General features: G+C 44.6%; 3 protein-coding genes across 3 annotated transcripts; 1 reads left to right on the forward strand and 2 right to left on the reverse strand.

Annotated features, from left to right (window-relative positions):
• Snx6 (sorting nexin 6) lies at positions 1-7,049 on the reverse strand. The gene is made up of 6 exons (XM_065218177.1): positions 6,746-7,049; positions 6,483-6,671; positions 5,677-6,414; positions 5,429-5,611; positions 4,864-4,973; positions 1-1,153 (listed from the first exon to the last, which is right to left on the reverse strand). Exons 1-6 carry the CDS (start codon positions 6,749-6,751, stop codon positions 1,060-1,062), a joined length of 1,320 nt encoding a protein of 439 aa, XP_065074249.1. The 5' UTR covers positions 6,752-7,049; the 3' UTR covers positions 1-1,059.
• Positions 7,050-14,181: 7,132 nt separating this feature from the next.
• LOC135698277 (cell division cycle protein 16 homolog) lies at positions 14,182-15,659 on the forward strand. The gene is made up of 2 exons (XM_065218167.1): positions 14,182-14,505; positions 14,571-15,659. Exons 1-2 carry the CDS (start codon positions 14,323-14,325, stop codon positions 15,657-15,659), a joined length of 1,272 nt encoding a protein of 423 aa, XP_065074239.1. The 5' UTR covers positions 14,182-14,322.
• Positions 15,660-15,720: 61 nt separating this feature from the next.
• LOC135698240 (microfibril-associated glycoprotein 4-like) lies at positions 15,721-16,593 on the reverse strand. The gene is made up of 2 exons (XM_065218133.1): positions 15,911-16,593; positions 15,721-15,847 (listed from the first exon to the last, which is right to left on the reverse strand). Exons 1-2 carry the CDS (start codon positions 16,588-16,590, stop codon positions 15,721-15,723), a joined length of 807 nt encoding a protein of 268 aa, XP_065074205.1. The 5' UTR covers positions 16,591-16,593.
• Positions 16,594-17,459: the final 866 nt, after the last annotated feature.

Genomic DNA, 17,459 nt, shown 5'->3' on the forward strand with positions numbered 1-17,459 from the left:
ATTTTCTCACGATCATATACAGAATATATTATTATTTCCCATTGAATCGAAATATAATAATGATAATATTTTAATAATAATAATAGCAATAATATTAATAATGATAAAAATGAATGAATGTTTCTTTTTTCTTCACTTTCTGTGTATGTGTCCGTAATGATTCGATTTTATACATCTCCCACCTGTCTGCATCGTACCTTTGATTATTTTGTTCCTCATAGTCTTGTTGTTGTTGTTGTCGTTTGAATGTTTACTATTTTCGATCAACAACTTAGGATTGACAGTAAATTGGATTTTAGTAAAATATTCCTTTCATCTCGTATCAAAACAGAAAATCAATGCAATTCGAATCGAAAAATACTTCATCGTCTATCAAATAGTTAACGGGAGCAACCAAAATGCTTGGTTAAATACAATATGTACCGTGTTTGTGTGAAAAGCATAAATGAATTTTCTTTTCTCTTTAATTTAATTTCGTAATAGCAAAAGTATAAATGGAATTCGTTTATCTCACAATTGTTGATATTTGTTTTTTTTTTTGCAATAAAGGAAAAAGCCACTGATTGTTGTCCTATTTAGTCTAATCATCCGTCGGCACTACGCACGAAAAATACATTCGTTATTGTTTCCGCTTCCTTCAATATAGCTCGTCGTATTGTTTTTGTTGTGTTGTTGTGTCAGCCTAAAGACCAACCGGACGATGGTCATTTTTCACGTTTTTTTGTTTTGATAAGATATTTACGAGACCAGAGCATATGTGTGGGTGTGTGTGTGTTGGTTTGTTTGTATATGTCCATATGTATAGGTATATGGTAGCTATATTGTTCCACAGACAGTCGTCATCGAGAAGGGCAGCGACGTTCTTTGTTTCGTTCGCTCGTTCATACACATACACTCGCACTCGCGGTCGCAATCACTTATACACGCACACCATACCAAGCCATACCGTGTACTCACACTTTTAGGGCCTGCCGCGTTCGCACATGCTACTGTAATATGGTTTATCTTGGTACCCAAAACTCTTCAGTCCGTCCTCAAGATCGTCGTCGTCGTCGTCGTCTAGGCAATCTCCTGCAGGGCAAGCAACGACTGGCGAAGGAATTCGTACTGCGTTTTGGCATGTTTCATCTCCAGCTCGGCCAGTTCGATAAGGCTGCGTGTCAAATAGAAGTAAATGTAAATTAGTAGTCAGACATTGATTTTAGGTCAGGGCTTCTGGAACCTGAGACTGTTTCAATAGTTCTCTACAATATTGTATGTTTTAAAAATGAAATACCGAACAATTATGTTTAAATAACTGAATATATATTTATATATAACATATATGAAGAACTACAAACGGTGAGTCGACAACCTGCAAGGAGTGCTGTCCCAACAGCTCTGGTCCTCACAAGTTCCTACCTCACGCTTCTACGGGTCAGCCGATGACAAAGACCGCCAGCAAAAGATGGTGGTAGCGTAGCCTGGGCAATGTCACCCCGATAAAACATGGATCGTGGTGAAAGCAAAGTGAGGAGGTGCGACTCTCTAGCGTCTGTTCACCATGGAGGTGCAGCTCAAACAGCGTCTGTCTCGGAGCGAGCGGCTGAATAAGAAATGCTGTACAGCTACACCCCATCAACATGATGTAGGTATCACAACCTTGGTAAGGTAGCATACCGAAATCTCACCTTTACTCAGATAAACGAAGAGAGTGAAAACAACGAACGACATTTTCGACAACGAAATAAGGACAATGAATGGAAACTCGGTTCTTGCAATGTCAGAACTTTAAATGAACCTGGACGAGTGAGCTTAGCTGCTATTCAGGAAGTACGGTGGTCTAGATCTGGAGAACGTGAATTCCGGGCGGTGGATCAAATCACCAACACTTCCTTCAAATATCATATCTATCACAGCGGTGGCGATAGAGCAGAACATGGAGTAGGATTCATAATGATCGGGAAGAGGAAGAAGCGTGTTACGCGATGGAGACCCGTAAGCGACCGCATCTGTGTATTAAGGATACGGGGCAAATTCTTCAACTACAGCCTGATCAACATCTATGCGCCAACTAACGATAAATCCGATGCCGTGAAGGGCGCGTTTTATGACAGTCTCGATACTGATGATGAGTGCCCAAAACATGACGTGAAGATTGCAATCTGGGATGCAAATGCGCAGGTCGGGAGGGAAGATTTCTTTCGTCCAATCATTGGTACAGAGAGCCTACAAACAGTAACCAATGATAACGGCCTGAAACTGATAAACTTCGCTGCTGCTAGAGGTATGGCCATCAGTAGCACCTACTGGAGACATCCAAATGGCCGGCACTTCTCAGATGTTATCGATGTAAGGACTTTCAAGGGGCCTAACATTGACTCAGATCATTATCTTGTTCTCTGCAAAAGCGCGTCTGTCGACCGTTACGAATCCAACGAACCGACGATCGATGCGTTTCAATATATCCATCGCTTGTCAGCAGAAGGTGTTGCTGCCGAGTATCGCCAGAAGCTTGATGAGCGGATTAGCGCCATGTGCAATGAAGGGAATTTGCTGACAGATAAAACAATGGCTTCTACAACAACAGTTTTTGTAAACAATGACTTCTATCGATGGTTTCTAGAAATTCAAGGCTTGCCCACGCAAACCAACATCCTCATCGGGTAGGGAAGGACTTCCCCTATCCGATGGTTATGTTGGTCTGCGTGGGCGTGCCTTGAGTTCCTAGAAATCATCGATAGAAGTCATTGTTTACAACAGCTGTTACGCCCTAATTCCAGCGCTATCTAGAATAGCTTGAAAGTGGGCTTTCCTCGCTATTACTCTTAATGTATCCAGGGTCTAGTGGTGTTTTGGAAACTTTGGCATCTGTCAAACCACTTGCTGCGATTACCTCCCGGATGTACTTTCTCTGGTTCAAGAAATAGTCACCATTGCCGACCTTTTCCACTTCCAAACCCAGGTAATAATGGAGATCACCAAGTACGCTGATCTCGAACGACCTCTTCAATGTCTTAACGAGCGACTCGATGATCCTTGGGTTTTCACTCGTCACTACCACATCGTCAACGTACACAAGCACGTAACACCAACGTCCTTTAAGCTGCTTCCGTTACAAGCCTCTGATTCCAGCCGCTTGCTTCAAACCGTACAGGCTCCGTTTAAGCTAGCATCCTTTGGCCTCGCTTTCTTTCACAACGTGTCCGCATGGTTGTCGCATATATATCTCCTCCTCGAGATCACCATTCAAGAATGGCTTGATAGTCATGTCTTTCTTTGCCGCAACTACCATCAACGTCCGGAAAGTTGTTTGCTGTACAACTGGAGCAAAATCCTCATCGTAGTCGGATCCGTACTGTTAACTGAAACCTTGTGCGACGAGACGAGCCTTGAACCGGATATCTCTTCGTTGGGGTCTTGATTGACTCACTTGCAGCCCTCAGCTTTCCATCCTGTAGGGAGATCAGCCAACGTCCACGTCTCGTTCGCGTGAATCGACTCTATTTCCTCTGCCATCGCCTTCTTCCTTGTAGGATCGTGCCTCTAGCCACCATTGTGTTGCTCGATTCCGTTGCCAACCACTGCTCGGAACCATCTTCAGCATCACTGCACACATCGAAATCGCTTAAATCGTCTGGGATTGGCTGGGAAAAAAGTTTTGCGAGAAGACCTTCGCACTGCCTGGAAGTACGTGCTCCCTTCCACTTGAAGATTGTCGCGGAGGGAGCACGGCCACGTCAACTATCGTATTTGTGGAAACATCATTCATGTCTTCTTCAAAATCAGTTAGCTCATCTTCGTTTCCTGGAATTGTGGGATCCTCTGGAGTTGGAGCATTCTCGAAATTCACCGGAACCATCGCCCGTTGCTGCTCTGCCGGAAGAACGCATGCACCAGCACACTCGTCGATGAAACATACATTTCTGCCTTTCAAGAAGCTCTTCGAAACAGGATTACATAGACGATATCCTTTTGTCTCCTCCTCAAATCGGTTTCGATTTCGAATCCCCCTGTCGTCGTTTCTGCTTTGGTACTTGCCACTCCCGGCCTCTTCAGGAGTTAAACCATGACCACATGTGGTAGACCGGTTCACGAGGTAAACCGCTACTGCCGTTGCCTTCGCCCAGAAAGAGTTCGGAAGGTTTGCTTAGTTCTGAAATCGTCCGGTTGGCGCAGCCTATTCTTCTCTGGCGTGACTCGTTGGTGGTTTGGTGTCGGATTCCTACCTGCTTCAAATAACGTTCGAATCCATTATTAGTGAATTCCTTACCATTATCCGTTCGCAGGATTTTTATCTTCTATCCGCACTGGCGCTCCGCCTGCGCCTTGAATTCTTTAAAACTTCAAGAAGTACACGAACAGCCTAAACGACCGGTCAGTTCCAATGAAGGACCCATAATACCGATTTCCCGATGGTGATGGAACTTCCATTGGTCCCGCTACGTCCGAGTGGATAACTTCAAGTAGTTCTCCAGCTCTTGATCCTCTTTACTGAATGGAAGACGTGTTTGCTTCCCCCATTGGACAAACGGTACAATCGTTGTGGCTTTCATTTGAGATTTGCATACCGCTTGCCACACCATTGGCTAGTTTCTTCACGCTGTCAAAGCTGAAATGTCCCATCGCTTGACCAGCCACTTCCAATTGCGTTGAAAATCTCACAGCCACTTGATTGGAACACCAATCTGAACTACCGACAGCAGGTTTGTCGATAGATCCGGTATGAACTGCACGTCTTGAACAGGAATTCCATCTTCATGCTTCTGACACACAGGATACAGAATGGCCGTTCCACATGCTTCAATTCCCGGTTCAGTAGCACACAATCGATAATAGGTCTAAAACAACCCACGAAACCTACACAGTAAACAAAGCACTCACCTCTTCTTAAATGCAGCAACTCGGCGCAGCCGGAAACTGACCAGCTCCTCCTTTCCACGAGCGGACATCGACTCGAACTTCTCGCAGGCTTGTGTCTGCGCCGTCTCAGCCTGTGATCGATCATCAATAGTAAAACGGTAGAGAAGAAAAAAACAATCAAATCAATGTTCAATTACGAAATAAACCTAACTATGCCGAAAGAGGCTACTAGTTATGCATTAACAAGTGCTACCAGAAAAAACTTAATAAAAACAAGAAACAAACTTCAAGCGACTGAACTAAACGAAAGCATTATAACTTAAATCCACAAAACGCAAAGGCAATGTTGTGATGAAGAGGAAATTTATATCCAGTACCTCTTGCACCTCCAATGGCTTCAGACATGAACATGGGTGGAGAAAAAAAAACGATCAAGAAAGACAGATTCAATTTTTTGTGGCAACGAAGAAAACGAAGAAGACGACGACGGCGACAATAGAAAGATTTGGTGCTTCATTGACACACGGACAGACCGAACATAAAACTGACAGCAGCTTGGGAGGGATGGTGAAGCAAACATACTCACCGCATGGACGTCCTTGTTCTTGGCGCGGGCCTTCTCGAGATTCCTGTTGGCGGCTTCGTACGCGGCCAGACAACGGAGTCGTCGAATCAGCAAGGCCTTGGCTGCGTTGCTATCGCGCTGGTAGTACCGCAGCGTATCTCCCAGTTTCAGATCCTGATCGCTTGCCACGCGACCCTCCATGTTCTGCAAATAAGGCGTGATAAAAATGCATAACCGATCAACACAACCGTATGTTGTTTGCCTCCTACCCTAATCTTCTCGAAGATGTCGGCCGACTTGGCGAGAAACCGCTCCATGGCCCCGTGGTCCGCCGTCGAGAGCGACATCAGCGCCGTTGAGATTCTGATATGCGAGTCGGCCACCTCCTTGTGCTTGTGGGTCATCTTCTCCGTCCTGGTGGCCGCTTCCTTCAGGTGTGCATGATATTCGCCCAAAAATTGCAGCTCGTGTTCGAAGAAATCATTCACATCCTTCACCGTCGCTCCCAGGTAGATCTCGTCCGTCGTTTTCCCTATGCTGCGCATCAGCCCTCCGAAAACGTCAATCTTCTTCTTCAGCTTCGCGCACAGGTCTTGGTCAAACTCGAGGAACACCTTCAGATGGGCATCGTTCCGGAACACCGGATGAGAAGCCAACCGTGTCAGGAACACCTCATGCATCGCTACCGTCTTCTTGAAGGTGGCCAAATATTCCGCTTCCAATTCCTGTTTCATCTTCTTGAACTCCTCCTTGGTCATGTTTCCCTCGCCTTCCCCCAGTCGCTGCAGCTTCTCCCTCGAGGCGTCAAAATCCGGCCTCGGGGGACACGGTGGAATGATGTAACCGGCGTATTCTTCATTTTCCTCGAACCGATCGTGTAACCACACAAACTCCTCGTGCTGCCGGACCACCAGAAAATCCGACTTGGCGAAACCGGGCAAATTGGTTCGCGTATGGACGGTAAATTTGACACGCTCCTTCTCGCTCAACGCGTCCGAAATGTCCACCTAAAAAAAAAACAAACCACATATACAAATTTCTAATCAAATCACTTCCCACTAATTGGATGACTCACCATCAGCGAGTTTGGTGGGAGTGCCGTGGCATCTGGTTTATTATTATTGCCCTGCTGTTGCTGCTGCTGGGACTGTTGCATTGTTTGTTCAGTGGGACCATTATTCTGCGTCGATACCATCCCGTCCGGCCCGTCCAGTGGACTTCCGGCCAGCGGAGTTCCGTTTCCATTTTCCTCGATCGTACCGTCCTACAAATCGATTCCGCCTCTTATCAGTACCAAGAGAGCTCGCTTTGTATTTTTTTTATCAATAAATTACTCACCATCATCTTGCTGCAGTTTTATGCTGCGCTCCTCGTACGGATCTGAATCGCAAAAAGTCGGCCTTTCACTGGCAGCTCCCTGCACAAAGGCAATACAAACCGCTTCCTTTCTACGCGGCCGTTCTTCCTGGAGCTTATGTCCTACGTTAAACGCCGATAACTGTTATCAATTAGTGGAAAACAGCCAAAACAGAACAACTTGTGCACGAAAAAAAATAGCCTTCGTCAGCAGAAATCCGTCACTACTTGGTAGAATGTGTAGAAGAGAAATGCACCACTCAACTCGAACAGAGGCTGCTGGCTTTCGCTGTATCACTTTTTGATTAGTGGGGAGCTTCTTTTTCTTGTCTTTCCGTTGTTTTGGTAGTTGTGTGGATGAAGTTTCTCGTCATCGGCTGATGTGGATCGCGTTAATGTCAAATTTTAGGAGAACTTTAGGGCAATCGCAACCTCGGTTTTTTGTTCGTTATTTCACTACACTCAATTTAAACGCTGTACAGACTGGAGAGTTATAACATGTTATAACGGTTGTCAAATAATTGCAACACAGAAACCACCATCAAGATAGCGCTATAACATGTTATAACTCTGTAGTCTGAACGTACTATTAGACTTATTTCTATGAAAAAATCCAGCCTCGTCGCCCGCATAAACGCGAACCATAACGTGACCTTACCGAAAATGGTTAAAAATTGTTTATAATCTCTGCTAAACTTTAACTGAAATGGTTATGGAGCTTTACATGAACGTTTGTGTGATAAAGTTTTAACCTTATGTATTATGGTTATTTCGAAGTGAACCTTACAAATAATGGGTTGATACCAATTCGCGAAGGGCCCCATAGCCTAGTCAGTAAAGGCACGGTATTACCAACAATCAATACGAAACTAACGATTTTAAATTGGCTCACCACTTTAGTAGCCTATTGGTCCTAAGCAAACGATTAACGTACCCTATTCTAGTTGAAATTCTATTACTACACTATGTTTGTTTTGATTCGCTATGAAAGTTTGACAGATAACATCAGGGATGTGTGGATTCATGCAGAACATGCAGGGGTGAGTGAAATAGCTTGGGACTGCTTGGGACCGTTGTTCTGGTACTGAGTGAGCCAAAAATAATAATGATTTTCTTCGGGACCCAGTGGTCTTAGAGTTACCTCTATGGTATTACCAAGCCGGAGGCGGCGGGTTCGATTCCCGGTCCGGTCGAGGGAATCTTTCGGGTTGAAAATTTTCTGGACTTCCCTGGGCATAGAGTATCATTGTGCTTGCCACACAATATACAAATTCATGCATTGCATGCTTATTCTGGTTAACTCAAAATTGAGTCGAATGTACTCATCTCAGTGGCAAGTAGGGCTGCTCAAAATTGAGTAGCCTTATGTTGACTCACTTTTGAGAAAACGACGTTCTCACGTAGACTGAGTCAAATCCACTCGGCGGTATTTTCAGTTGCGGGGAGGGTTTTTGTTTTGATTTTTATTCAAGGAAATGAAAATTGCCTGCACCGGATTCATTCTACCGGAGCAGAAAATGGTTCAACACCGTTTCCCTAAGCAATTCGTACTTACCTGAAGGCATTTCAGCTGGTTTTGAGTAACATTTCATGACTGGCAATTTTTCCAAGTCCAAAATTTTGCTGACTGAGTGGCTTTTACTCAGTTTGACATTTCTCGTTTACTCAATTTTTGACAACTCGATACATCGGACGAAAGTGAGTACGATCGACTCACCTGGTGAGTAATCAGAAGTTAGCTTGTAAGCTAATATGGGCTAAGCAATAAGCTTCAAATGCAAATAAGAATAAGAAGTACCAATTCGCGATACGAAATTCTTTTCATTTGTTGCTTCTGTTGCTCTGCTGATTCCATCTTCGTCAAACGCCAATGTGGGTCCATGTGCGTCGATACTGTATTGCAGTTGATTATATTGAACCACTCCAGTAGTCCATCTACATACCTTTCTTGATCAAGCATAACTGCGGCGTCACAACCGGTGATTAGCATACCGAGTACATGCTTAGCCTCTCCCAGGGTTTTCATATTAATCTTCGCCATTAACTGCTTCTTCACGGTATCGATTAAAGTTTGATCCGTCGAAAACAACAAAAACTCACCGACGAGTAGGTCTCTTTGAAATCGACTCCCTTGTTCTGCGAAAATCCTTTAATAACAAGCCTTGCCTTGTAACTTTCCACGGATCCACCCGGATTCAACTTCCGCTTTAGACTTCAAAGGATTCCTGCCTACCGGTAGCTCGGTTAGCTTTCATGTCTTGTTGATGGTCAACGAATGCATCTCAACTTACATAGCCTCACGCCACTGCTCACAATCGTCGGCCTCCATTGCCTCACCGACTGAGTGCGGCTCGATTACCCTCTCATGCTCGATGGTTACCTGGGGTTCAACAAACGTTTCAGGAAGTATACTGTATGTTATATCAAAATTTTGACACTTGCTTGAGGTTCGGCGCTCTCACTCGCTGTGCCTGACAACATTTTGCTACTCATCTTGTTGTGAGGGGCGCACAGACGAGGTTACCAGAATCGTCTCAATGGTGTCGTTTGCACTGTCGCAATCCGTTTCGTCTTCAAAATCGTCCTCTTCCAACAGGTTTTCTTGATCTCTTCAATTTAATTTCGTCAAAAACTGCTCTGGTGAGCCGGTAACTTCACTACCCTCTTCGCTTTCATCATTCAACAACTCCATCATCATTTCATTCACAGGTTCAACTTCCGACCTCTGTTCAGTATTTCCGCTACCTTCGGTCAGAAAGGCGACATCACGTGACACAAAGATTTTGGTACTTCTCGGATTGAAGATCCGAAGTCCCTTCAAACGATCGGAATATCCAATGAAAAAGCGCTTCGATTCTCTTTCTCAGCTAGACCGTTCTGCTCCGGATTGAACGGCACTGTAACCTCGTGGTGAATCCCTGATCTGCGAGGAAACTTTTCAAAGATCTATTTGCCGGTCTGGTTTTCCACCATCGACTTGAAATCTTGAAAACATTGCACAACTTGCTATTTCGACTTCAGAAAATACACAAACATCTTGCGGCTGTTGTCGTCAATTTTTCCCTTCAAGGACGCAATACAGGCCTCTGCATCAACGAAATCGATCCTTGTTGCTATGGACCTGAGCATCTTGAGACTTTGCATGTTCAAATACTCCATTTTTCGGGGCCACAAAATCATGTCGATTTCTTCCTCGGCCACGCAGAAAACTTGTTCATTTACCAAACATAGTGTATAGAGTCCACCGTTTTCTCTTCCAATGGTAATTACCTCTTTGGAAGCCGATCGCACCTCGCACCGAGAACGGTACTGTGTAACCACTGCTGCAAATTTTACTCATGGTTGTTGATCACCAGATCGGGAATGCCAACGGCCTCTACCGTCGATACTGCATTGTTTACCTCGCAGATTCGCTGCTGAACCTCCTTCGCATCTTCCAGTGTAATGCCGCTGTGACACATGTGCGAAGTGGCAACTCACCTCGCGCCTGATTGAGGAATTGGCTGTCGTAAATAATTCAGCATGCTTGTTCGATTTGGCCTTCTTCTGCTTCTAGTGGCCCAAACGCTTGCACTTGTAGCATTTTACGCCAGCCTTGTTGAATGATTTCGTCTCTTTCTGCTGCTGGGAATAGAACTCACCATCATGTCCGCTTGAGCTTGAATTGTTGGAAACCTTGACATCTTGTACCATCTTGGCCTTACCGCATCCACCGTGATCTTCCTTCCAGACACCTCGAGGCCCATTATCATCGGTTCGTACACCTCGGGGAGTCCCATCAGCAGCAGACTGGCCAACCTGTCGTCATCAACCTTGAATCCTGCATCGCTCAGCTTATGACTTGCGCTCATCATCTCATTTACGTACGCATGGAGTAGTCACCTAGACGGATACTGGCCAACTTACGTAGTAATCTAATCCGCCGTGAAATTCCATCGTCCAGGAAAGCGTTCTTGAGGTTGTCCCATTCGCTGATTGCACCAAGCTATACCGAGTTGATCGATTCGATGCTCAGGAAAATTGTGGATAATGCCTTCAGTGATTGCGCGTTCTCCGGATCCCACGAATAATACAGGACTATTCTGCGCGGCGTGTGAGGTGAAGTGACAGTGAAGTGATGGTGAAGTGACAATTGTCACCTCGGGTGAGGTGACTCTCCATTTGATTTGCACGGAGAGTCACCTCACCCGAGGTGACAATTGTCACTTCACAAGTGAGAGCGTGTCACCTCACCTCACACGCCGCGCAGAATAGGCCTGATAGTTTTCTCGACCACGAAGTCACTCCACCATGGGCAGCGATACGCCTCCACCTCCAGATTGTCTTCCAGTTCCAGTTCCGACGTGTGTTCCGGCCGAAGTTGGTTTCCAGTTTTCCAACGGATGATACTCGGGCGGTGCAAATCCGTTTCCTCCGCCGGCTCCCAGAAGGGCTGGTTGACTAACGATTGACGTTCGTTGTGCGGGGTCGGCCTTCCGCAGAAGATGGAAGGATCGTGTAGCAACGGAGCTCGTCCGTTGCAGGCATCCTTGGAGACGGATGCATCCAGTAGTGCTGCAAAATCTCAACAGTACACGGTGATATTGACAATTCTGCTTTGGTCACTCATTGGAGCCAGCAGTCATAGTCAAGGCAAACCATGTCAATTGTCAATGACAATGCTGTCAGTGACGAACATGTGCAGATTTATTTATTAGCTAAATTTGTAACGAAATTAAATGACTTGAGCAACACAGCAACAATTACATGGATCCATTTTAGTGAATAAGTATCTACGTCCTGAGCTACTTGAATAACAATAATGTGATACAGAATGTACTAAATTACACTTTTTGTTACCAGGTGAATCTTTGTAATTGACGAAAAAATTTGACGAAGGTTTTTTGAGGATCAAGTCTGTCAGTGACTATGTGACGAACAATTTAGTCAATATCGCGTGAAAGTCTGTCAGTGACAATGACAAATCTCAGCACTGATCCAGTGTATAGTCCCAGAGGGAGTCCGTGTCGTTTTTGAAACCATTCAGAAACAAAACAAAAACAAGAGCTGTTAAAATACAGGGTTGCCAAGCAAGGCATTATTCACAAGCAAATAAAAGTCAGTTCAATGACTTCTTGGCACTGCCCGTACAGCTGCGGCACACTGAGGTATACTGAGAAAAATGTAGGCGCAAAATAAGTGTGTAGAGTGACCACCCCTTGACATAACCTAAAGGTTTCTATATGGTAATTGAAACACGTCTGGTTATGACTAGTAGTACAGACAGAATAATAGTTTTATCAAAAATCAAATCCGGAGAACTTTGAGATTAGGGCGTAGTTGCTTTTGTAAACAAACACGACAATCGCCGATTTCTCGCAAATTAAAGCTCAATCTAAAAAAATAAAGGGCACAAACTGGTAGAGAAATGATTCCTCTATCATTTGGTATGGTTTGCTCGCGAGATTGAGTTTTAATTAACGAGAAATCGGCGATAGACGTGTTTGTTTACATAAGCAATTACGCCCAAATCTCAAAGTTCTCCGGAAATTCAAGGCTTACTATTTGCAACAATTTGCATTTGAATTCTCTCCGTATTATTATCATGAAATTCTAGTCCAAACTATTTAGAATTCTTTCGCTTAAATTCTCCTCATACTTTTTATTTAATTTAGGTGTTATTATTCTTCTAAAATTCCCGTATTATCATGCTTCCGATTCCCGAGGAATTTCTTCTTAGAATATACGTGAAATGTCTCCTAAATGTCTTCAAAATGAAGACATCCCGAATAGAAATTGTAATGTAGAAAACATCAGCAGACATCTTCAATACATTAAATTTTAACGTATATTGCTGTACCCTTAATGTATTCAGACTTCAGTGTGACGTCCAAGTACATAAAAATACATTAGCCTCTAACGTTACATCAGAATCAAACGTCTTGACGATGTAAAATTTGACATCAGAATACATCCAATAACAACAGAACCTAACGTTACATTAGAATCAAACTTCATAACGATGTAATTTGTTGCACGCATAAAACATCAGAATACATCCAATGACAACAGAACCTAACGTTACATTAGAATCAAACTTCATCACGATGTAATTTGTTGCACGCATAAAACATCAGAATACATCCAATGACAACAGAACCTAACGTTACATTAGAATCAAACTTCATCACGATGTAAATTGTTGCACGCATAAAACATTAGAATACATCCTATGACACAACAATAAAAAGTGGCTTGCAGTGCAGTGATGCCTCCTATGCATAGTTTTGTGACATTATCAATTGCAAATAAAATTGAACTCTTTAGAAGAGTGGAAACGCTAATAAAAGTGCACTTAGACGTTGTATCGTCTTGACGCCTTCAGCGCACTTATTCTTCATTCACCAAGGAATAAGTGCGATGAAGACACAACAACAATTTAACGTAAAACCGCACTTTTATTAGTGTTTCCGCATTCATAATCTCATAAATGTGCCCAAATCGCAATCCTCGACGCAATCATATAAAATAGCACATTGCGATTACAAGGTAGAGCTTACCACCATTAACTCTTGCACGACTGACATAGCCTCAAATCACTGAAAGTAATTTTGGCATGCCCTGTGGGCAATGTTTATTTGTAAGTAAAACAAATGCCCTGGTGACGTTGCAGTGTAAGAGTTAATTAGTGTTTTAATTGATTATTATCGTTTCAATTGAAAACCGATTTTACTTTTGTTCTGTACGTGTCATATGTCTTCAAATCTGCCATTCCTGGGCACCGATGTCGTGCACTTGCAATGAGTACAGAGAGAGGTAAAGCAAATCGTGAAATATTGTTGATTAGTAATCCAAAAACAACGTAAACGCAATTAGTGACATCAACTTAACGGATTGCTTCACCTCGGTAATCCAGCTCGTCTATTAAACACAGTCTCACTTTGATATAACTTCAAACTAAAGCTTTTTAGTAAAAGTATGGACGACTGCACGACTGTCACCACAGAATTGACCACTCCATTCGAGCAGTTAAAATGACATTTACTACCACTCGAACTTTGAAATAAAACATTATTTTGAGATTTTTTCTTTTAGAACCACGAGAAAAATAGCCATCACTTGTGCATTTCATAAAATAATAGGAATTAGTTGGTCCAGTTTTGTGAAATCGCTGGTAGAAAATCACGCCAAAACTGCTTGACTGCTTGAAAGTGGTAAATTGAAAAAAAAAGTTGTTCCAATCGAACAAAGCAGTGCATTTTGACGATTCGATTGGAACAACAAACGGCCATACTTTTACTTCAGGGGACTTTACGCCCAACCCACCAAAATGATCTAATTTGGAAACACCCCTCGAATGTGCACTAAATTCATTCCCGCATCGCAAACGTCAAAGCGCGGCATCGCATCCTGCAGAGAACCAAAACAAAACACGCATTTCGTTGTACTGGCAGAAACGCGAATAACAACTACTTTTCGTGACAATTTTGCCCCGGTTTTCCGTTGCGAAAAGTGCTCCTACAGAATCTCGGATAGCAGTCAATCTCACGGCCGGAAGCACGAGCATCAGGAGAGACCTAATGCCCAAGCACGCAGCGGCATTGGACATCAGCAGTAGTGAAGAAATGCGTACCGACAAAGCGTCATCAGCAGTCACCGGCAGCGGCGGAACGGTGACCATGGAACAGCAACTGCCGGCGGATTCGATGGGACTGATCGACGTCGATGGCTACCGGAGGTTGATGAAGAGCTTTATGGATATGGTGAGTGTTGAATGGATTATTTTGTTGCGTTGGTTTTGGTTGGAACAAAGTTTGTTTTCCCTCAGCGGCGATACCAGACGGCGTTATTTTGGGCGGAGAAGGTGACCGTTCTGAGTAACAACGACCCGCGGGACGTGTATTGGCAGGCTCAGTGCATGTTTCTGCTGCGGGAGTACCATCGGGCGGCGTACATCATTCGCAGTCGCGGTTTGGACAAGCGGAATCTTCTGTGTCACTATTTGGCCGCGGAATGTCTTACGGAAGCAAAGGAGTACCAGGAAGCGTTGGACATTTTGAATTCGGTTGATTGTGAAGTGCTGGCCAAGAATATGGGCACGGGTAGGAAAGATGAATCAACGGTGGGAGAGGATCCAGTGTTTGATGAACCGAACAAAAGTGATGTCCTGGCGTCGATCTATTTCCTGAAGGGGAAGATCCTGGAAGCGATGGATAATCGGATCTTGGCGATGGATTGTTACGTGCAGGCGTTGCACAGGTCGGTGTATTGTTCGGAAGCGCTGGATGCGCTCGTTCAGCACGAGATGCTGATGGCGTGGGAGGAGAAGGAACTTATGCAGCACATTCCCATGGAGCAACAGTGCTCGGAAGCAGAGCGGCGAATCCTGAAGCGGCTGTACGAAAGTAAGCTCAAAAAGTACTACGAATCGGTTGCCCCTCAGACCAACACCGAGCAGACTCCGATCGGGACGATCAGTACCGATTTGCTGCACGAACTGACGGAGAAGCTGAAGAACAGTAAGAATATAGAGAGTAATAAGGCAGCAGCTGCGGCTTCGTCGCTACCGAAGAACTTCACGACACCGCTCCCGAATAAGCTCATGTCGCCGGTGAACAAGATTCTGGACGAGATCAAGAATACGCCGTCCTATTTGATACAGTCATCGCTGTCGAAGGCATCCTCCTTCCTTGCATCCGGCGGTGGTAGCGGAGGAGGTGTTAGTGGTGGGAGCGCTTCCAGACAGGAGACGCCCTACCGGATCAATCGACCGGTCAGTATGCAGAGCCCGTCGGCGATCAACATTCAAAACTGCTGCGATCGGCTGGACAACTGTGTCGATTTGGTCGTGTCCAAAGCGGAAAAGTATTTCTACAACTGCGACTACAAAAAGTGCATGAAGATTATTGATGAGTAAGTACATTTTGGTTTATTCATAATTAACTTTAGATAAGCCATGGCAACTGGAAGGGATTTCTTTAGAGCTCTCTAATGAGTATTCGAGTCTCGTCCAGACAAGGATCACCCATGTAGAAGTATCCCTTGTAGGGGTGAATTCTTTTGTCGCACGTCGCCGACAGTTTCACCGTTCTCCTGGGGCCCGATCTGAAACCGATTATCAAATTTGTCAATCGAATGTAATCAACCATTTTTTTTTCGGAGACTTACGGTAAATCGTCGCAATCGCTGAACCACCATCCACTGCGCAGTTGCTGGGCACATTCCTTCCCCGCTCCATCGTGGTTGCTATCCGGCGTCGAAAACTTCGCCTTGTTGCTAAACTCCATCGTATGGCCGGCACTCCCGAAGGCATAGCTTCCCAGCTCCAGCGCATACCCGTCCTCTTCGCCTCCAATCGAAACCGTTGAATACCGAGCCGCTTCCGTTTTCCCGTTCTTCTTTCTCATCATCACCAGCAGTTCGTACTTTTCGTCCCGTTTCATCAGCTGGTAAATCTTCTCCAGTCCCAACCAAAACTCGTTCCTCGGATCACCGAACCCATCCCGGTACTCGGTCCAATCGCGATCGAAGCTCAACTGACCGTTCTCCTTCCGGTTCTGGATCACAATCCACCCTTGGCTTCCGATGAAACTCTCCTGATCGCAATAGACCGGATATGGGTAGATCGATTCCGACGGTTGAAACAGATACACTCCACTGGCGTCCAGGGGAACCTTTTTGCACGAACTGACGACGGTCGTTTGCTGCGAATTGGTACCGATCGGCGGAAGCGATGTCTTCGATGGGCTCATCCAGTTTTGCCACATCCCGAGGGATTCACACGTCTTGTTCAGGTTTGAGATCAGATCGCTCAGGTACTTGACTCCATGGGCGCTTCCCGTTGCCATCAGGAGCACGCACCAAGTCACTAACACTGTCCGGAGCATGGTGATGCTATTTCGGCCGTTGTTGAGAACAGACTGAACCCGTGACACATTTCCGGGCAGCAATAAATACTACGGTGGGTTGGGGGATTTTTTTTTGCGTTCAATGAAATCTCAATAACGGTAAATGGTAAATTTGGGTGCCCTTCAGCGTTGCCACCGATCTTCAGTTGATTCCCGATTAATTGAATTGTCTTTGGATTTGGAAGACGAGCCCAACAGTGAAATCTTCGATGGAGGCACAGCACGTGCCATCACATTAAACATTACACAAGTCATCTTAGAAATCATAGAAACATGCTAGTCATTCTGACCACTTTTTCCCTTTCATACGGAGAAATGCGCGAGTCTGTGCAAGTGAGATGCAAACCCTTTGGAGAGTGATAAATAGGTCGATTTGAAGGGCCGTTTGCTCTACACGCTAACTTGAAAGTACTCATTAATGAGTAAAAAAAGACCCATTTTGAAGAAAAGTGGCTTAACTCATTAATGATTAAACAATTTTAAATTCGGTGTGACTTATGGATTTGAGATCATTTCTCAATTATTTGCAGGGTGTTTGATTTGAACCGGTAAAGCATTGAGAGCCAAATGAACAACAAAATTAAAGACTGCCAAATTATCCGGGACGGAAAGGTTACAAGGAATTCCACAATTTTTGTGACAGCACGTCAGTCCCTTCGCGATTTTCGCGACATCATTTAATGTTTCCGCGATTTTCGCGACTGAAAGTTCAAATCCGCGACAAATCCGCGAAAATCGCGAAATCCGCAAAATTCGCGAAATCCGCAAAATTCGCGAAATCCGCGCCTGTTGTAACAGCCCTGTAGTTC

Source organism: Ochlerotatus camptorhynchus, unplaced genomic scaffold (genome assembly GCF_037179485.1).
Source record: "Ochlerotatus camptorhynchus isolate MF236.1 unplaced genomic scaffold, CSIRO-AGI_Acam_v1.1 ptg000084l, whole genome shotgun sequence".
NCBI classification, from domain to species: Eukaryota; Metazoa; Arthropoda; class Insecta; order Diptera; family Culicidae; genus Ochlerotatus; species Ochlerotatus camptorhynchus.

Excerpts from the sequence above, each read along its gene's own strand:
- LOC135698277 (XM_065218167.1), top strand. The coding sequence starts at position 14,323 with ATGCCCAAGCACGCAGCGGCATTGGACATCAGCAGTAGTGAAGAAATG. Across the intron at positions 14,506-14,570 it reads TGAAGAGCTTTATGGATATG|CGGCGATACCAGACGGCGTT; the intron begins GTGAGTGTTGAA and ends GTTTTCCCTCAG.
- LOC135698240 (XM_065218133.1), bottom strand. The coding sequence starts at position 16,590 with ATGGCAACGGGAAGCGCCCATGGAGTCAAGTACCTGAGCGATCTGATC. Across the intron at positions 15,848-15,910 it reads AGCGATTGCGACGATTTACC|ATCGGGCCCCAGGAGAACGG; the intron begins GTAAGTCTCCGA and ends AATCGGTTTCAG.
- Snx6 (XM_065218177.1), bottom strand. Across the intron at positions 6,415-6,482 it reads TCCCACCAAACTCGCTGATG|GTGGACATTTCGGACGCGTT; the intron begins GTGAGTCATCCA and ends TTTTTTTTTTAG. Across the intron at positions 5,612-5,676 it reads ACATCTTCGAGAAGATTAGG|AACATGGAGGGTCGCGTGGC; the intron begins GTAGGAGGCAAA and ends CCTTATTTGCAG.